Raw genomic sequence first — 21,640 nt, 5'->3', positions numbered from 1 at the left:
ATCTACATAGCCTGTGAACTGAAACCGAGTTTAACTATAAAAAGAAGTATTTCATGACAGGTGAAATTTATATTATTATTATTTCAGTTTCTCCAAGGAAGGTTTTGGGTACAGGCCATATTCTTTTATGGATCCTCTACAGCCGCTTTGGCATTGCAGTGGATGGGCTTTCAGCTCTAGATGCGCCTGAACGAGCGAGCACTTTACAGAAGGAGTTTGCCCACCCAAGCTACATTGGGTCTGTGCGGTTGTGTCTTAGGTTAATTTTCCCAGCTCGGGTTCAGTGTAGATGATAATATAACAAGGAAATCATATGGAAGAAACTTCTTCAGCGTTTTAGAAAGTGGAAGAAATTGCCTAAATAGAGGCTGGAGAGGTAGACAGTGCTTTTTCTTCGCTGCCTGGTCTATGGCCTTTATTTTTAAAGTAAGTGCGTATGTAAATGCTTGTTGATTGACACTGTTTTAAGAGCTCTATAGCTTGTAAGTCTGTGTAGTAGCTGCATGAGGTTAACCTGTCCATAAGCGAGAAAGACACTGTACAAGCACAAGTGACAGTCGACTGATGGACAGGAGACTTCAGGTACAGCACACAGACAGAGCAGTCACATTGGTAGAAAGGGGAAGCCACAGTTTGAATGTAGCCACCTGGGTCTAAACCCTTGACTTTTCTGGGATCTTGGTGCTTGTTTATTAGGAAGTCTTGGGTTAAGAAGAACATTTTGTCACAGTAGGTATTACAAAACTGTCTCAATCTGTATTATTTCCCTAGAGTTGCTGTAACAAAATACCACAAACTACATGACTTATAACAACAGAAATTTGCCCTATCCTGGTTCTGGAAGCTTGAATTACAAATTTAAAGCATTTCAGAGACCACACTCTGTTTGAGACTGCAGGAAGAATTTTGTTTCTTTCCTGCTGGCATCTGTGGGTCCCAGCAGTTCTTGGTGCTCTGTGCCCGTGGCTGCACTGGTCCACCTGTGCCCCTCAGCACACGCCATTCCCTCTGTGTCTTTCTGAATCTTTTGGGGATACCAGTCATAGTAAACCAAAGTTCATCCTCCAGCCGACACACAATTGGACACATCACATCAGAATTATTGCTGTTTCCTCTAAAGCTTCTTCCAGAGATTCTGGGAAAGTTGTGGGTTTGGTGAGGAACTGTTCCCCATAACAGAGCTTGGGAATGTAGAGCTCATGAACCAGGTATTGTTCTGAGCACCCCTCATGTTACTCTCAGAACACCTATCCAGGGCGTCCCCAGGAGAGCGTGAATGGGGCCAAACACATTTGTCGTGTCATAGTATCAAAAGGTCAGAAACTCCTGCAAGGGGGAGAACTGGATATTTGAGTATCAAGAATATCGAGGAGCTGTCTCTTTTGTTTTTGTTCTGTCCCTTGGTAAGTTTCTGTCCGAGAAGAGGATTTGCCAACCTCATCTCTTGCCTTTCCCACTTCCTGTTGACCCTCTGATCATGAACGATTTGAAAGCTGGCTTTCATCTGGGCGTTTTTTTCTTCTGGAATGTTCTATTTGTTTTCGAAGAGACATTTTCTTGCTTACTATAACATTTTAAGGTTGTTTGTTTTGTCTTCATCTTTGTAAAGCTGTGATTTTTGACTCAGAAACCAGCCTTGGTGTGCTGAAGCTTGAGTTCTGACCATGTAGTAAAGGTTACTTCTGCCTACCATTTAGAACTTTGTGATTAGGTTCAATAAATGGCCATAGTTATTTTATTTTCTCTGATTATCATCATTATTACTATGGTAGGCTTTGACATATATGAAGTTCTTCAAATTCCACACCTGGAGTCTACTCCAATCTTTTCAATTTCAAGGATAATTGGTCCAATTACATCATTTCCTCTTGCTTATTTTACAGGGTGCCCGTGAAACATTTGAGAATTACTACCGAAAACAGAGGCGAAAACAAGCTCGTTTGGTCCTCCAGCCTCCATCTAATATGGTAGGCTTGTTCCCTGCGCGTTCTGTACTTTCCACTTTTTCTTGCTGGTAGCTGAGTGAGTGTATGTGTGAATGCGTGCATGCATGCATTCCTGCCTGTCTGTGTCTGTGTATGCATGTGCATGTACACCTGCCTGCATGTGCTTGTTGTCATTCTGACACAATTTTGGTGGATGTGCCTTGAAGTAAGAATAGCAGTGAACATTTCTTGAGTGTTGTGTGCCATCCATTATTCTAAGTACTAGGTGTGGATCAGGTCAGTCTGTTGCCATTGTTAACATGTGGGATCAGTGCCCCCCATTATTATGTTTACCTCATAGTCTATGGGATTAAGATTTCCGAGAATAAATAACTGATTTTCACATCTTAAGGTAATAACATAGAAACAGTAATTTTGTTTTGCTTTGTTTCAGCATGAAACTTTAGATGGCTACAGGAAGTATTTCAATCAAATTGTAGGGTAGGTACATTTCTAAGTTCTATTCTTGATTCGTAAGACTTATAAAAGATATGCCTTTCCTTGGAAAACTTTCTCCCTTTTGCTGAATTTGAAAGAAAATACTTATTTATGTATTTATGACTTAGCAGGAACATCATCTGGGCATGGAAGCACACACCTGTAAGCCAGGCCTTGGGGAGGTTAACACAGGAGCGCCATCTTGAACTGCACAGAGAAATGGCGTCTCAAACAGACAAACTGAGGATGAAGGGGCGGCTCACCAGTTTCAGCATTATATTCTTGGAGGATACTTTTGTGACTAAAGAGATGAATGACTGATAACTTTGTTAAATTTGCTGTTTTGTTTCTCTGTTCTTTGTCCCATCAGAGAGGGAGATAATTAGCCACAGTGACAGAATTTTTACAGACAGTAAAATATTTTAGGCCTATCAGAATATAGGAACTTTGTCAAAACTAATTGGCTTTGTGACATTCTGAAGGCAGCTGTGTATGATTCAGAAGTCTGTGAGTAAAACTATGTCAGATTAAAATAACCTTCACTAAACAGGTTGCTGCCAGGCTGATTCCACAGCCTGTCATGGCTGTGCTCGTTTAGAGTGGACACAGTAGTGTGGAGTTAGGTTACTCAGTAAAGACCTTCGTATAGACGCAGCTTGTTCCACACACAGGATGGCAACTGTGATTTAAAAAAAAGCAGCAATAGGATTTGGTCGTTCAGTACACCGTGCCTGCCCACCTCCTCCTCTCTTCCTTCTTCCCTCACTTCCTCTCTAGATCCCCTCTCCTCTCCTCCTTGCTTTCTCTAATCAGATGTATATTGCTTTGGTGTAAGGAATAACTTCCATTATGCATATCATTGAGTGTTGAGGGATGTAACTACTGCTAGAATGCTTGCCTAGCATGCATGGGTTTGAGCCTCAGCACTGCGTAAAGCCAGGTATGGTAGTACATGTATAATCCCAGCACTGGGAACGTGGGGACACGTTTAAGGACATCTTAGGCTACATATGCAGTTTACAGCCAGCCTGAGTTACACGAGACCTTGGTGTGTTTGATTTTTTTTTTAATAATTTAAAAATTCCCTAATAGATGTTTCTTTTGATTTAAGTGAGCATTTAAACAGGGTATCTGAAGATATGTTTTAAATGCATAATAAGCTACAACAGTCCCAGCCAGACTTCATATTTTGAGTTCAGTCTCAAAGTTTCTGTTCGTGACATTCTTTGTAGCTTAAGCAGGACCTGATTCAGCCTCCTGAGTTACTGGGGCTGTATGCCTGATAACGGGAATTATTTACACATGTTGAATTCTCAAACATCGATAAAGTAAAGTGTTTATTATCTGCATCAAATTTGTTAGTTGCTTGTATCTTAAAAATACATTGGAGATAGACTCTACTAAGTTTATATAATTTTAAATTGTTGGGTTATATGGTTGTCATTCATTAGAAATAAAATTTCAGTCTTGATAACGTGCCTAAGAAGATATTAATATTATTATAGACATGTTCTCAGTTTCTGAAGTGATTTCACTTATGATAATGAATAGCTTTCCTCAGAAAAACGAAATACTCTCTTTGATAGATGGCAGCTATTAATGACAAAGCTTAGTGGTCAAGATAGCAACCGTGATCTCTGACATCTCTGCTCTCTTTTCTTTTCAGCTTTTTTGTGGTAGAAGATCACATTTTGCATACAACCCAGGGCTTAGTGAATAGAGCCTACATTGATGAACTATGGGAAATGGCACTTTCAAAGACCATCGCAGCACTGCGCACCCACTCGGTATGTGGGATGTCCTAAGTGCTTACTTACCGCTGACTATCTGCATACTGACTGGTGTCCCACTGAATTCAAGTTGACATATATCTTTTTGGCAACCCCCATTTGGAGATCATGGAAGAGGTTCATTTAGGTTTCTCTATAACACTGAGCTTGCCTTGTTGATCATATCTGCAATAAGAAACAGTCTCTCACATCTATGATTCTCACTGTGTCTAGCAGTGTTCTATTTATTTCATATATAGGTCTTACTTCATCCTTACTGAGTACAAAGTCATGTATATTTTTATACGATTCATATTTATTCTTTCAGAAAATACCTCATGTGCTGTACATATTTATACATATAGCTAAAGGATTGCTGTAATGAATGCTATGCTCTTTGTTTCTCGTTCTACAATCAGTCCTTCCTCTCTGCTTACCCACACTGTGAAGGTTAAGTTTTGCTGGCTAACCACCTGCTAAGCTTAGCTCATAAGAGGCATCAGAGGCAAGACAGTAGATACATTTGCTAAAACTTTAAGATGTCAGATTGTCATGTTGCTGGCTGCTCATCATTCCTTTTCCATGATAATCTTTCACTGTTCCTGTCCCTTATGCCAGGAATACTACTTCATTGATATTTGCATAAAGTAAGGCTTCTTCATTCTATAAGGTTAATTTAGTGTCAATAAAATGTCTCAGGAATTTATTACTATCAGGGCAGGTATCTTAAAATTGAATGTACAATATTTTCAACAACAGCAAGTAGGAGTGCAGCAGCTCTAAAGATAGTCTCTCAACTAAAAAGTACAAGAGCAAAGCAGGAGATGAAAATGATTGCCACTGAAGTTACAATATTTTTTCTAAGTGGCAGTGAGGAGGTTCTGGTGAGCACATCAAGAATTTCTTTCTTGCAGGCATCTAGTACTCCCTGGGAATGGTATGATTGAGGTTATAGCCATTACGTGTTTTGCATATGCTCTATTCATAGCATGAAATAATGCAAAACAGAAGAAAATAATGGAAAGACACCCAAAGAAAGCTGAATCCAAGATAAAAATGGTTCTTTGGAAATTTATGAGCACCAGATAGCAAAATTTCATCCAAAGATGAAGACTTTGTGCCATTTCATGATTGAAGAGGCAAAGTCAAAGTCAGAAGTTTATCTTACAGTCACAAAGGGCTAGAAAATATGAGAGGGTAGCTACGAAGCATGGATAGTCATGGAGACATGGGAATATAGCTGGTTGAGACTGAGAAAGGCAGTGTCCATCAAGGGGCCTAGAGTAATAGAGTAGGAAAGTGGAAAGGAATCACCAGATGACAGCAAGGGAATTGTCAGCAAATCCTGACAGATAGACATATGGACTCTTCATCATGTCTCTCACATTAATTGGTCCTGTAAAAGGTGGGTTACACTCAGTAAATATTTAATGGATATTTGAGATTATTTCAATTAGCTGGCTTTATTATCCACAGCAAAGGAATTAGAAGATTGTATTCAACAAAACACATGAAAGGACATTTGGGAAAAGTAGAAATGTAAATAGGAAACTTAAAGAAGACAGCTGGAGTAGCCAATCATGTCAGCAACCCAGGAAGTTGAGGAGTGCTAAGCCATCACAGCCTTAGACAGTTTGTCTATAAGGAGAAGCAGTCTAGAAAGCATATAATGTTGAAGAACTTCAAGCAAGAAGATTGGGGCTATTTTATATTGATATTAGTTTTGACACCAACAGACAAAGGTCCTTTACAAGAGACAGTACACATAAAGGAAAAACAAATGGTAATAGAAGAAACTGAAAGACATCTTCATTATGGAAAAATTAAACATACTGCCATCAGACCCTGAGAGGTTACATGGAGAACAAATAAAATTATTGCTGAGGAAACTGGAATATCAAATGTGAAGAAATTTTAATTTAGTAGCATATAGTTGTGAATCCTCCTGTGGAAACTGTCTTCCAGGTCAACCAAGTAATCAGACGTTTGTAGGCAAGGCCATATATGGTACTTATTTGCAATTTTTGTTTCCTGTTCATTTATGCTTATTTTTATCCTTTGTATCATTTAATGATATTTTTCTTTATTATATAATCAGACTCAGCTAAAATGCCTGTCTCATTGATTCCACGTTTACCTATTTTAAATGGTCAAATTGTCATATCTTTTTCCATCACCAGTTTGTCACTTTTAACTCTCTTCATCTCTTTTATTACATGAATATGGTTATTTGGTGTCATTTCTCATAATGCCATTAGTGCAGTGTTTGGTCAGGTTATTTTCAGTCTTTTGTATCTTCTGTTAATTGCTCATAAAGAAATATATACAGTTATTTTGAAAGTGGCCTTAGGTATGTATCATTAAGTTTTGGTACAAAGTATTTCATTTTGCTCATATTAAAATAATCTATCCATTTCAGTTTTTAACCTGTTTGTGTTTAGTTTATTTGTTATTATTATGTCTGCCTCTGATGGGGCGTGCCTGCTGTGCATGTGGGGAAGTCAGAAGTCAGCTTTGCAGTCAGTTCATGTGTGTTCAGAGGATAAATTCAGGTCTTCTGATTTTTATCTTGGGCAGCACACACCTTTAATTGCTGAGGTATCTTGCCAGCCCCATTTTATTTTCTTTAACCAACGAATTTCACAGTGTGTTTCCACATGTTAAGGATGTGTAGATTGTGCTTCTGAGCCCCATCTCCTTAGTTCTTCTGCGATTGAGGCTTTTGCTACCTTGAGCCAGGAAATGGTTAAACTCCTCTTTAGAAATGCCTTTACTGCCTGGTGCATTAGACAGTTTAATCAGTAAAACATGTGACTTTTTCATGAGACATTTTTTCCCTTTCCCCCGTTTCCTTTAGTCCTACTGTTCCGATCCAAACCTTGTGTTAGATTTGAAGAACCTCATTGTCCTCTTTGCTGACACACTTCAGGTACGTGCGTTGTTACCACCTGCCTTTGTGGAGTAGGCTTCCAGGAGCTGTGAACCATGTGTTCTCCCCCAGGCCTGCCGTGCTCCCCTGAGTCTTCACTCTTTATTCTTTTGCCTGGAGCTAGATCTTTTTACTTCTTCATAGCACACTCCGTGCGTTGTCTCGACCCTTTACGCTCTCACGCAAAGAGGTCCTACTGTTTTTGCTCTCAGAGAAAAAATTTGAACCATTTGTAATTTGTAGAATTAGACTTAAGTAATTGTAATTCCAACATGGCACCCATGTGCCTTGTCGTGTGATCCACTACCGTCTTTATCATGGTGGTTGGTCTGGACCGTGTTAGAGCATCATGAGGTATTTGTGATGTGGTAGCACCCGCACTTTCTTTCTGTTCTTGGAGAATTGCTGCGGGTGGTAAGTTACCATGCGGAGAACTCACCTGACACTTTTATGCTGCTTTTCACTTTTATCATTTCCTGTTTTATGACCTACCTAGAAATTTTAATGCGTGTCTTTGAATCTTTGAGAGTAAACACTTGATATTAGGTAGAAATTAACAATTCTGCTTCATTTTTTCATTGTTGTTTCAATAATGAAACATCTTTTAGCACCTAATCTTACTTCTATTTATTTGAAAAGACTCTTTTGAAAACAGTCTATTTTCTTTCAGGTGTATGGCTTTCCTGTGAACCAGCTTTTTGATATGTTGTTAGAAATCAGAGACCAGTATAGCGAGACTCTACTGAAGAAGTGGGCGGGGGTTTTCAGGTAAGGAGCTGCACTTGTGTTCCTGTCCTGTCTTCCCTGGCCCTGGCTCCTTTGTGGACTTCACAGATGCAGTGAGCACCCAGAGCATACAGCTTATATTTCTTTTAAATGATCTAATTTATAATTCAGAATTCTAATGAATCAAAATGATTGACAGAAGGATCTTCCAAATTAACTTATGCCAACATATTAGTACCTGCTGTGATTGGAAGGCCCCATAGCCTGTTTGGTGCTTTTGTTTCCTTGGACTAATGGCAGACTTATTATTCGTGTCTTCTTTTTCTGTTTTATAGTTTTTGGTTTTTCCTGAAGATCGTACTTTGGTAGTGGTAGCTAAGCAATCATGAATAGTAGAACCTTAGGCAAATGTTTTCTTTTACTGAAAGAATCTTTTGTGTCACAGACTCACCTTGAACTTCTGATCTTCCTTCCTGCGACTTTTAAGTGCTTGAATTATTGGTGTGTCCTACTGGGGCTGGCTCACTTTTTTGGGCCATTCACTTTTTCATAAGTCATGTTAGAGCTCATTATTCTTCTCAGCAGAGAATGGCTTATTAAAGTCCATGTTTGAAGCATGTTATTTCAATAATTATTGCAACATGCATACAATAATGGCAAATTATCCTGGAACATCTCCTCCCAGAGCAGGTCTCTGGGGACTGATTCCTTTGTATACATTGCTTCTTTCTTAGTTTTAAACCTGTCCTCAACAGGAAGTGAGACAAAGTTGTCTTCTTGCTTTAATCTTAAGTCAATTTAGTACTCAACATCTTAGCTACAGTAATGCAGCAAGAGGAAGAACAAAAAAGAATACAAATGAGAACAGAGTACTATTGTCCCTCTTTGTAGATGACATGAGTCTATACTTATGAGACTTCTGGGCTCCACCAGGAACCTCTTAGAACAGGACATTGGTCAACGTATAAAGCTAGCAGCTTTTCTGTATTCTAAGGCAAGCATGCTGAGAAAAATTCCAGGGAAACAATCCCATATACCTTTCACTGTATCCTCAAATAAGGGCAATAAATACACACAAAATGAAACCTAGGAATAATACTAGCCAGGGAGGACAAAGCCCTCCACAGTGGAAAGCAAGGACATTGAAGAAGTTGAAGAAGACCATAGAGGATAGAAGACCTCCCATGCTTTGGGTCAGTGGGGCTAATATTATGAAAATGGCTCTGTTGCTCAAAGTAACAGAGCTTCAATGCAACCGACTTTGGACTCCCAGTCTGTCCTCAGCTTAGGAGTTCTTGCCTGCTGCTTATGTCTCCTGGTCAGCTAATCTTTTTTCTTTTACATTGTTTGACTTTTAAAGCTTTGCCTTAATCTTTTAGTCTCACTTTTCACAGTCCACGAGCATGCCATTATTTAGTTCAACTCACAATTTCTGAATGTAAATACATACACTTCCAGAACCCAGGTATATCTGATGGGGATAATTGCTTTTATGGGACGGTCGTCTCTGCAGGTAGTAGAGATAGCATGGAATAACCACAGCATTCTGTGTCTTCTGTGGGTTTCTGTTTGGATTTTCATAGGAAAGTTTCTGTTTTTGGAGAGAGAGCTTATTCCTGGAAAACATTTGTGATTGGTACAAAGCAGTAGAAGAGAAAGAACATAGCGTGGGTTATTGTTAGAAGTTATTTTTCATCTCTGACAGTTAGTAAAAATAAAAATACACTTTATAATATACAGTTAAAGTTGTGATTATGAACCATATATCTTAATAAAATGATCAGCTCCAATAGTCTTTTCTCATTTTCTTCCCACTTACCTTTAATTTTCTGCCTGTTTCTAAAGCACAGACACTAGAAGGTCATGTTTATAGTTTTTCCACTTTTTTCAGAGCTTAGTTTCTTTCTGATTTCTTTTTAAAATGCCCAAACCAAATGGCTGAATTGTAGAAGGGGTGTAGGAAGGACTGGGAGGTGTTTCAGACTGTCTCAGAAAACATCTCTGTTACAATCACTCTCCGTTCTCCATTCCTCTCTCTTTTCATTTCTATAGAAACATACTTGATTCTGACAACTACAGTCCCATACCAGTAACGAGTGAAGAGACATATAAAAAAGTCGTAGGACAATTCCCATTTCAAGATACAGAACTGGAAAAGGTAAGGGATACTTTAAAGTGAAGTTCTCATTCTCTCTTTTGTTAGGTTTTGAAACTGAAAAATTTCAGTTCAGTAGATTTTAAAACATCTCCACAGAATTCCTTCTGGGTCTCAGAGGTGCAGAATTAGTCACTGGGAATCGGTAAAGGACTTTGAAGTCCTAGCACATCTTGAGAGTTTGTCAATCACTGGAATGATGCAATTTGATTAAAATTTTAAATTCTTAATTTTGTTATACTGTTCAAATAGTTTCTTTAAAGCCAGACACTTAAATATGCATTTTGTTATATAATTCTGTTGTTTTGACAGTGCATAGAGTAGTTTCTCCCCACCACAGGTACAATGCAGACTATTCTTCCTCAAGCAGGCCTTTCTACCCAAGTCCTGTGCTGCACGTGCCAAAATGTGAAAGTCTAGGCTCGAGCTGTTGTCATTTGCAGTTTACAGAGTCACAAACACTTGGAGTCATATAGTTCCAGGGCACAGTCATCACTGAGGGCAGTCAGGTCGGGAGCTCAGAGCAGGCACCTAGAAGTGGGAGCGGACATAGTGCAGCTCCCTGGCTTACTCATTCCTGATTTGCTCAGCATGTTCTTTTACACCATCAAGCACCACCTTCTCAGGGATGGCACCCCTGACACTGAGCTAGGCTCTCTCATATCAGTCATCAATCAAGAACATGGTCTACATATTTGCCTAATAGGCCAATTTTATTGATGCATTTTCTCCGTTAAGATTACTTCTTCCCATATGACCCTAGTTGGCATCAAGTTGGTCTAGAAACTAGTTATTACAGTTAACCCCTTGTCACCTTGACACACAAGCACATTGCTTATTAAGGCATAACCCTTCCTTTCTTTTTTATCCTCCAAATCTCATATTAATATCAATAGCTCAGTATAAAACAGTCTAACTTTTCAAACTGGCAGTCTTTAAACTTTTACAGTCTTTTTAAAAAAGTCAGACACTAAAATTTTAGTCTCTAAAACATTTAAACTGTCTCTCAAACTTCCAACATTTCTCTAGAAAAAAATTTCTTTTTTTTAAAATGCCCAAAATCTCTGTAAAATTCCAAACCTCTTAGAAATTCCAATGGCTCTCAACTGTGGGCTTCTGTAAAATCAAGAATAAGTTAAATACTTTCTTGCTTCAAAAAGAAAGAACCAGGGCACGCACAGTCACTATCAAATAAAATCAAATCAAAACCAAAGTTCAACAATGTAAAGAGGTCATTGTTTGATGTCTGGGGCCCACCTAAAATCCTCTGGGCTCCAAAGGGTCAGGGACTCTTCTCTGGATTTGCCCTCTGCAGAATGCAGTTTGTTTTCGAGGCTCAGGCCTCTCTACCCCACAGCTGCTGCTTTTCTCATGGTTGACCCAGGTAGTGGCAGCTCCAAAACACTGGGCTCTTTCCTGCATCCAGTAGCCTCTCCTGACCTCTCATCATGCCAGACCAGAGCTTCTCTCTGTGACCTTTTGTGCCTTAAGCCTCAGTCACATCTGAAGGACTCTTAACACATTAGGAAGATCGGCTGCCAGCACGAGATGCCTCCTAGTCTCCCCTGGACCACAGCTTCTGTGTGCGGACCCTGAGAAAAACCTCTGGGGTTTCTACTCTCAGTGATGCTGGTTGCTTCTTAATCATCATTGATTTCTAGGCTCTAACTAACCAGCATCAATTGTCCTAGTTAAATTTTACTTAAGTACTTCTCATTTCTTTCTAAATTACAGCCAATTCTTCAGTCCCAGCTGACCAGATCCACAGATTCTTACCGCTCAAGATATTAAATTGTCCTTTAAGGAACTCTCAAGCTTTCCTTTGAAATTCCACAAGCCAGGACCCCATCTTCTGTGTTGCTTTCAACATTCTTAACTTATAAGTTCTGATGACAGTTCATTAAACCTTAAGCACTCAGAGTACTCCAAATATCACATGGTCAGGTCTGCCACCATCATACAACACAACCTGGCACTAGTTTTTGTCTTAGAGTTTCTATTGCTATGATGAAGCACCATGACCAAAAGTAATTTGGGGGAGGAAAGATTTATTCTAGCTTACAATTCTCAGGTCACAGGTCATCTAGAGAAGTCAGGGAGGGACCTCAAGGCTGGTACTGAAGCAGAGGCCAGGGAGAACTGCTTCTTACTGGCTTGCTTGCCTGTCTTCTTATACCATCCAGAACTGCCTTCCACAGTGAGCTGGGCCTGTCCACAACAATTATGAACCAAGAAATGCCTTAAGCTGGAGTTCGGCCCAACAGTGTGGCTACTCTTGCAGAGGACCCAGATTCAGTCCAAGCCCACACAAGGCAGCTCACAACCACCTGCAGCTCCAGTTCCAGGTGTCTGACATCCTCTCCTGCTTCCTTAGGCACTGAGTGAGCAGTGTGTGTATGCGCACATGCAGGCCAAACACACGTGCACATAAGAAGTAATTTCAAAGGGAAGTGCCCAGCTGGGTGGTAGTGGCACATGCCTTCACTCCCAGCACTCAGGAGGCTTATAGCTCCTGAGAGTTGTAAGAGGAATGTGGATCTCTGAGTTCGAGGCCAGCCCTGGTTTGCAGAGCAAGTTCCAGGACAGACAGGACTACACAGAGAAACCCTGTTTCAAAAAACTAAAAGAAGAAAATATTGGGGGAAGGGGTGGGAGATAAGAGCCCTACAGACTCTCCTATAGCCCAATCCTATGGAGGTGTTTTCTTTATTAAGATCTTTCTCTCATATAACCATGAAGTGTTGAGTTGTCATAAAAACTTGTCAGCACATGTGTCTTACTCTTTTTCGTGTCAGAAATCTCTTGGGGACAGATTTTTACATTTGTACTGTTAACTCCTAAGAGTAGGACAAAGGTTTTTCTCTTTTTTCATTTTCAATAATTTTAAGTGTCTACAATGGATTTAGTGACTTGCTTTCATTAATTTCTTGCATTTACAGCAGCCATTTCCCAAAAAGTTTCCTTTCTCTGAATTTGTGCCAAAAGTTTACAACCAGATTAAAGAATTTATCTACGCCTGCCTGAAGTTTTCAGAAGATCTTCATCTAAGGTATAGCACGAGAAAGTTCAGTGCTGAGATTGTTACTCTCTGAATACATACTTTGTAAAGTGTTTGCTATGAGTTTGGAACCTTGGAATAGGCTTTCACTGTTATGGTGAAAGGGAAAAGCTTTTGAATGACATAAGTATATATTACATTTTAAACAGTAGCAGCAAAAAATTACTGGAAATTGTAGTTTAACCTATTCACGTTACCACTCCTTCATACTGAAGTATAAAAGTTTACAGTGAGAATGCAGCAGTCTTTGGAGTCAGTATTGTTGCTCTGCTCTGCGTCTGCCTTATCCACAGGCTTCTTTGTTTGAGTGCCCTTTATTGGTTAGTCTGCATGTATTTTAGCAAATACATAGTTAGGTGCTCCTTAGTAGTGAAGACATTAAGAAGTAAAAGGAAGGAAGGCCTTTATCTTCCTGAGGACCCAGACAGCTGATGGTAAGTGCTACAGAAATTCATGATGTGCACTGCAGCCATCCTGCTCACACTAACAGTACCGGAAACGGCTCAACACTATATCTGAACCTAAATTTGCAAATGAATCGATAAACAGAACATATCATGTGTCAAGCCTTTCTGAAAATAAGTACACTTAGGGGTGGGGTTGAGTCACTGCTTTATCAACCGCCCTACTGTAGGTAGAATGTAGGTCTCAGTATGCTAGGCAAGTGCTCTCCCACTGAGCAGGTCCCCTTGTTACTTCAGATGTTGAGACATGCTCTTGCAGAGTTGCTCAGCATAGCTTTAGCTTTGAGTCTCATCTGTAGCCTACAGAGGCCTTGAAGTTTCTGTCTTCTTATATCAGCCGCCTGTATAGAGTTAAACACTGTCAATTATCATTCTTCTTGTTAAAACTATGATACTTGGGATTGTACAATTAATTTTCCCATCTAAAACCAAGATTAATTTTATGGAAATTATTTCAAGCCAATTGCAAAATGGCCTTTACTCATTTACTTTTATTTTGGTGATGAGGTAATATTGGGATTATGTAAGTAAATTATTTAGATACTTTTCTTCTTATTTGAATCCCAAGTTTTTGAATGAAACTTTTTTTTACTTAATGTTTGAGTGTGTTCTCTCTCTCTCTCTCTCTCTCTCTCTCTCTCACACACACACACACACACACACACACACACACACACACACACAGTTTTTGTTTTGAGTTTTGATCTGTGTTTATTAAATTTTTGATTCCAAACTTCCTTTGGTGGCTTTCATATTGACAATTTAAATGAAATAATTCCTCATTGTGAGGGAAGTTTTTACTTGCCTTTTACTATTGGGTTGACATTGCCTTCAACCTCAGAATATATTTATCTTGTAACGTGGAGTCAGAGATCACTTGTTCTATTAGAGCTGTCTCAGAATAGACTTAGTTTGTCATTGAGTAATGTGTATAACAATAGTTCTCTCAAACAAAGTGTCACACAGTCAGAGAAATGTTAGTTGGAGATTTCCTATGCAGTTTTAAAAATAATTATTTTTTTCTGAATGGATAGTTTCTCTCCTATCAGACAATGTTGAAAGGCATGTATATTTCAAAAGTTCTTATCAATAGCAGTGTCTCCTATAATAAAATAATACTCTGACATTTAAGTTGAGTGCATGCGTAGATTTTATTTTCCTGCACATTGTGAAAGTAAATCTTTGTAAAGATTTTTGGGTTTTTGCTTAAAAAGAAAAGAAAGAAAAGAGTTTGGAGGCTGTTGTCCGGGTAGGTTCCTCAATTGCTGGTTATCTCTTAGGTAACTTAGAAAACATAACCTAAGAGAGCATTGAAGTTACTTAGAAATAACACCTTACCTCGAGCTCAGTGGCTGTCATCCAGAGACTCAACAACACATGTTGGAGAGGATTGCTGGCGGGCATAAATTAATATAGCCATTATGAACATCAGCTTAAAGCTGCCTCAAAAATTAAGAATAGAGCTACCACGTGACCCAGTTATTCTACTCCATATTTATATCAGAGAACTTAGGTCTGTGATAAGATTGTAACAGATATGTTTATGTATCTATATTTACTCCTCTATTTACTATTGCAAGAGCATAGAACCAACCTAAATGTTGGTCAGCACATGAATTGTTAATAAAAACCCAGTACATATAAAATAGAATACTACTGAGCTCTAGAGAAAAATAAAATCCCTAAATTGCAGAAAAGTTGATTTATTTAGAATACTTAATTTTAAGCATGGTTTCTCAATCTCAGAAAGAAGAAAAAAATCTTTATGCAGATTATAGCCGATAACATTACATTCACATTTGTAAACGAAGACACATGTGGAGTATAACTTGTAGAAGGGAGACGAAACAGGTAGTTTTAGATGGTAATGAAGATGAACAAACTCACTTAAAGAGGATAAGCGTGCGTGTGTGCGTGCGTGCGTGCGTGTGTGTGTGTGTGTGTGTGTTGGATAAGTCCATAAAAATATAAACAATCTGATATGGCATTCCGCAGTTTCAGAGTGGCTCCTTTCCTTTTCTGAAACAGTACAAGTTAGCCTGCCCTTCTTAAAGTATTCTTGTGTGAACAAGTAATCTAGGCAGGGTTCTGTAGCTACATTATTTTTAAAAAATAAAAGCAGCATAAACTTTTAGCAGAGCAGGTATTAAAGTACTTGGGCTACTTCCTCGCATGCAGTGCACAGAACGTGGTGCTGCTCCCTTTACTACCGCCTCTGCTGCTGCATCCTGCCGGGGCCTGCTCATTTGCCAACTCTAGTTCCCCAGGCTGAACTGGGGTCATCATTTACATTTCAGCTCCACCGAAGTTGATGACATGATCCGGAAGTCTACAAACCTGTTGCTGACCAGGACTCTGAGCAACTCTCTGCAGAACGTCATTAAGAGGAAGAACATTGGGCTTACTGAGGTAAAGTAGCTGCTAGTGAAGTGACCATGCCAGATGTCCTGTGCGTGCCTCTTTTATTGATGTCTTAGCACTGTGTCCTTGGCCCATGTTAGACTTCCTTGGCTTTTATTGGTATCTTCTGAATATGATTGGTAGATTATTCTATCTCTTTAGCAAGAGCCTAGTGATTTGTGTTTGAAGGTGGAGAGAGGAAGGTAATGGCTTACTGCCTCTCTTAGTAAAGGGAGAAATCTTCCACTCAACTGTGGCATAGTATAAAGTGAAGGTTTGAATTACTGATATCCAGTCCTAAAATTCGGAAAGTTATGAGATTCCCTTTTATTTGGAATTAAAGATTCCATAGTCACATCTCACCTTGGATTCACTGAAGATATTGGGCCCAAAGCGAGTTTAGGTTAGAGAATATTTTTATTCAGGGGAAGGGAGAGAATATTTTTATTCAGGGGAAGACTGAAGGCTGTGTTTCTTGTAGAGCCTTCAGTTTTAGGTCCTCTAGGAATAAAGTTAGTTCATCTAACTGCATAAGGCGAAGGATAATGGTGAAGCTCAGGAAACTGTTAATGATACCAACCCATACCAAAGACAGATCATTATTGGCTTGGAGTCTTTCTTCTTCTGCATTGAAATAAAGAACACCATGAAATATGACATTGGCTGTGATGGAATTATGCTTGTAGCAGTTTTTAAAAGTTGAAAGTCCATGTAGTTTTGGGCCCTTTCCTTTTTCTTCTGTGTTTGCTTTCTATTGCTTGGAATAGAATTTTGTTTTGTTTTTTGACATTTTTTCTTTATTGGATTTTTTTATTTACATTTCAAATGTCATCCCCATTCCTGGTTTCCCCTCCAGAAAACTGTTATCTCCCCCTGCTTCTATGAGGGTGCTCCCCAACCCACCCACCCACTCCCTCCCAACTAACCACCTGACATTCCCCTACACTGAGCATCGAGTCTTGACAGGACCAAGGGCCTCTTCTCCCATTGATGTCTGACAAGGCTATCCTCTGCTACATATGTGGCTGGAGCCTAGGTCCATCTCTGTGTACTCTCGGGATGGTAGTTTAGTTCCTGGGAGCTCCGGGGGGTCTGGTTGGTTGATATTGTTGTTCTTCTTATGGGGTTGCAAACCCCTTCAACTCTTTCAGTCCTTTCTCTAACTACTCCATTGGGGACTGCATTCTTAGTTCAATGGTTGGATGTGAGCATCTGCCTCTGTATTTGTCAGGCTCTGGCAGAGCCTCTCAGGAAACAGCTATATCAGGCTCCTGTCAGCATGTACTTCTTGGCATCCTGAATAGTGTCTGGGTTTGGTGACTGCATGTGAGATGGATCCCCTGGTGGGGCAGTCTCTGGATGGCCTTTCCTTCAGTCTCTGTTCCACACTTTGTCTCCAATATTTTCTCCTGTGAGTATTTTTGTTCCCCTTTTTAAGAAGGACTGAAGCATCCACACTTTGGTCTTCCTTCTTCTTGAGTTTCATTTGGCTTGTGTTGGAATAGAACTGTAATGGATTGACTTTCTTCATCTGAAAATGGCCTAGCTTTTTTCCTTAATCAGGTATCCTCCAAGCAAAGAAAGGTGGGAGCAGTGGTCAGAAACTCTATTGCTATTATTAGATTGTATTGTTTTCTTTCTGAATCTTAATTGGGAAAGAAAGTTTATACTTTGTTAACTCTGTCTTCATAATGATTCTTTTCCCAGAAACAATTGGTTTAATTATCTTGTTCTAACAGAGGCAGACATTTTATAGTTCTGGTTAGAACTGGTTTGGTGTTACAGAGCACTCAAGTGACAGGAACATATTGAAAATATACAACTCAGCATCTTCCTTCAACATGTCAGTCATCCAGAGTGTAAAACTCCAAGTAAGCCTGTCACTAGCCTGCCTGATCTTGCTTTGGGACCACATGATTTTGCTCCTCTCTCTTTCTTTATGCTCTGTCCCTGTCCTCTTTTCTCTCTGGCCTTCTTGCCGCTTTCCTGGCTTCTTCACTTCCACTTGCTGCCTACTCCCGTTCAGTTGTAGCCCCGCTGGTCCTTGGGGTCTCGGAGCATGGTAATACCTAGTTGACTCAGCAGGTGCATGAGCTGCTGCTTCCAGGTCTGTAGGCAAAGCGACTGATGACTTTGCACGAATGCCTTTACCCAGACTTCTCGGCTTCTGCTGCTGCCTCTCTGCTCAGTAGTGTATTCCTAGGAAATGGCTTAGCTTGATGTTGAAATGGGGACAACGACAAAATGTTTCATTGGATTCCTTTAGGATCAGTGAGCATAGTGTTGGACCATAGAGAACACCAGTACATATTGGTTGTTGTACTAATCATTCTTGGCATGCAAAGAGTGCTTCTCAGGTCTGGTAGGTAGGTTGTTTGTTTTACATAGAAGAAACCAAACAATTTGAGCAGGATGTCCTACTATGTCATATCAAATGTGTTGATATCATGTTTTATTCTTAGTTACTGAGTACATACTGTACTGGGTGCTTTAGTATTTATTATTTGGAATGCGTCAGTACGTATCCACACTGATGTTAGTATCTCTGTTTTGAGCTAAAAGACAGTGAACATGAGTAATTTTAATCTTCACATCAGTAATTAGTTCAACATAAGTTTTGGGATATAATTTGAAAGGGGAATTTTTTCTAAAGGAAAACTGAAATAAACTTTGCTTGTCCTCTTTTCGTTACTGGAACAAGTAAAATCAAAGGCTGGTCCTAGCAGCCTTAACAAAAGGAGGCTTCTACCCATCCTCAGTGGGTCAGTCAAAGGTACAGAGAAAGGACATTAATTCAGTGTGGCCATATTGGGACGAGGAGCAAGTAGACTAGTGACTTCCTCGTTCATCTTTGGGGTCCTGACATGTATGCACAGCTAAGCTGTGCAGTCGAGATGTGGTCCTACTCATCACTGAGCTCCAGGCTCTCCTGAAGGAAGTCTCAAGTTGTCAGATTCCATGAAATTTCTTTCTAGGAGATAATTTACCCCTCTGTCTGGTACCAGCTTTTTTCTTCCCTAGCATGTAGTTACTGGGGAGAAATTCTAATTCTTTGAGGTCCATTATCTGAATAGTCTGATAGCCAAAAGGAAGATACACATGTCTCCCTTTAGAATATCTTTCCTCCTTCCAGGATGGGTACATTTTCACAATTAATTAATTTAAAATACTGTAACTATCCTGGCAGCAATGGTGAACATGTAAGGTACTAGGACCAGAGGTATGCTTGTAGGTCACAGCGAATATACAGACTTGGAGCTGTGGTTATAGCAACAAAGCAGCCTCTGCTTTGGTTTTCTTTTTGTCATTTACACATAAAACTAGATAGCTGTGTCCTATTATGTCTCGCACAGCATATATCTCCCACCCCTGTTCCCAACAACAGGCAGAGTGCTCACGTTAGTTATGATAAGATACTTTATATTCAACTCAGAAACTTTAATGACACCGTGGAGATTGGAACTAGTAGTCCAGTTATTATGGTATTTTAGTTGTTTGGGTCTTAGAGATGCATAAACTTAATAGTGGATAGAGCTTTGTGAGCCTGCTGGGATGAGAAAGATAAAATCCATATAGTCTTAGGTTAATTCATTCTTATGAATGAGACTAGTGTTGCTGTTATTTTTTGGTTGTTGTCACCATACAGATTTTGCAGCTGGGAGTCATTAAACTATGTGACTTCTCACCTTATGTATAGCTTTGGGTCAACCAAGAAATTTTACGGTGGTAAATTCTCCACTTCTAGAGATAAGACAAAAGCAGATCTAAGAGAAATAGGTGCATATAGTAGTTTATACTTGAGAACTTAAACCTGTTAGACATTAGGGGTGATGATGTTTATGATGGCCACAGTTTTTCCCAAAGTTGTACAGAATACTTGCAGTAGTACCTTGGGTCCCTTGGGGATGTATAGGAAGATCTGGGGCAGTGATTCCCACAGGGCACTCTGTGTTGTATCTCTCTGACTGTGTGACTGTGGTCCCCACAGGGCTCTGTCTCACACTTATTCTCATACCAGCAAGAATAAATGGAAAAACTGCTTGTTCCTAGTGGATTTGTTTTATTTATTTTCCTTAAGTGAAGTTTTGTTGTTGGTGGTGATGGTGATGGTGGTGGTGGTAGTGGTGGTGGTGGTGGTGATGATGGTGGTGATGGTGGTGATGGTGGTGGTGGTGATGGTGGTGGTGGTGGTGGTGGTGGTGGTGGTGATGGTGGTGGTGGTGGTGGTGGTGGTGGTGGTGATGGTGGTGATGGTGGTGGTGGTGGTGGTGGTGGTGATGGTGGTGGTGGTGGTGGTGGTGGTGGTGGTGATGGTGGTGGTGGTGATGATGGTGGTGGTGGTGGTGGTGATGGTGGTGGTGGTGGTGGTGGTGGTGGTGATGGTGGTGGTGGTGGTGGTGATGGTGGTGATGGTGGTGGTGGTGGTGGTGGTGATGGTGGTGGTGGTGGTGATGGTGGTGATGGTGGTGGTGGTGATGGTGGTGGTGGTGGTGGTGATGGTGGTGGTGGTGGTGGTGGTGGTGATGGTGGTGATGGTGGTGGTGGTGGTGGTGGTGATGGTGGTGGTGGTGATGATGGTGGTGGTGGTGGTGGTGATGGTGGTGGTGATGGTGGTGGTGGTGGTGGTGATGATGGTGGTGGTGGTGGTGGTGGTGGTGGTGGTGGTGATGGTGGTGGTGTTGGTGTTGGTGCTGGTTTGTTGTTGTTGTTGTTTGTTTGTTTTTGGAGACAGGGCCTTGCTATGTAGCCAAGGCTAGACCCACATTCTCAGGTTCATGCTTCAGGCTCCTTCCTGATTGATTATTACTAAAGTGACTTCTGTCATTTTGTTGTAAGAGTTGCTGTTTACACCATATTTTTTCTTGGCTAGATTGCTCACATAGGGCTTCATATCAGAAAGAATGAATATCTGGTCTATTGTTAATTCCGTGCCCTTGAAACAGTGTCTAGGGGAGTTTGGAATGTGAGTTGGGTTTAATGATACCATGGAAGGAGCTCAGACTCTGATGACAGTCTGTATCTCAGAGTGCTTCATTTTAGTTCAAAGTTATCTTCCAAAGCCTCTCCCTTACGAGGGCTTTTGATGGTGTCGTTCAGGAGTGGAGCTCCTCAGACCTCATTAATAGGCAGTATTTCCTGTGAAAATGACATGGCATGTGTTACAATCCTGGAATGTTTTAATAGTCTATTCTGTGCTTGGCAGTGAAACACTTGAAGAGTGACTGACAGCCCACTCATGCAATTCATGGTGATCTCTTGTGTTGACAGATCTTTTTAAAGTCGTGATAAATTGCTACTGTGCCCAGCATAGCTGCCTCCTTTTTCGTTTTTTTAAACTGCCAAAATCCTGCAAAACAGAACAATTTTCTTTTTGACTGCCACTGTTTTTTTTTATTTCTATAGCATGACATGATTCCTCTTATTATTAGAATTTCTTTTGATAGACAGAATGTGTTCCTTATAGGTAATGCTGATTTTAAAATGTAAGTCTCTAGTTCTCCACTTTAACAGCCTTGCCACCATCCACCTTTCTTCCCTTTCATCCATTTTGAAGGACAGTTGGAAGCTAATGTTTTTCAGGGGAGGGTGCCTTTTTCTTTAGTGATGTAAATACCAGTAAGTTACCCTTGCTCCAGTAAATTACCTCCCACCTAACCTGGCAAGAAATACAAATTAAACTCAGTGGGTCACAGACAAAGATGTGGAAGTGGGCAGG

General features: G+C 40.2%; 1 protein-coding gene across 1 annotated transcript in view; it reads left to right on the top strand.

Annotated features, from left to right (window-relative positions):
• Exoc6b (exocyst complex component 6B) overlaps window positions 1-21,640 on the top strand; it is a 455,557-nt gene that overhangs the window by 197,972 nt on the left and 235,945 nt on the right. The window contains 8 exon segments of the mRNA NM_001109246.3: window positions 1,884-1,967; window positions 2,380-2,426; window positions 4,090-4,210; window positions 7,050-7,121; window positions 7,792-7,889; window positions 9,900-10,005; window positions 12,942-13,051; window positions 15,822-15,933. Coding sequence (NP_001102716.1) covers window positions 1,884-1,967; window positions 2,380-2,426; window positions 4,090-4,210; window positions 7,050-7,121; window positions 7,792-7,889; window positions 9,900-10,005; window positions 12,942-13,051; window positions 15,822-15,933 — 750 coding nt within the window.

Source organism: Rattus norvegicus, chromosome 4 (assembly GCF_021556685.1).
Source record: "Rattus norvegicus strain SHRSP/BbbUtx chromosome 4, alternate assembly SHRSP_T2T, whole genome shotgun sequence".
NCBI lineage: Eukaryota > Metazoa > Chordata > Mammalia > Rodentia > Muridae > Rattus > Rattus norvegicus.
Note: the sequence above shows the minus strand (reverse complement) of the source record. Positions and strands in the feature narration are given on the sequence as shown.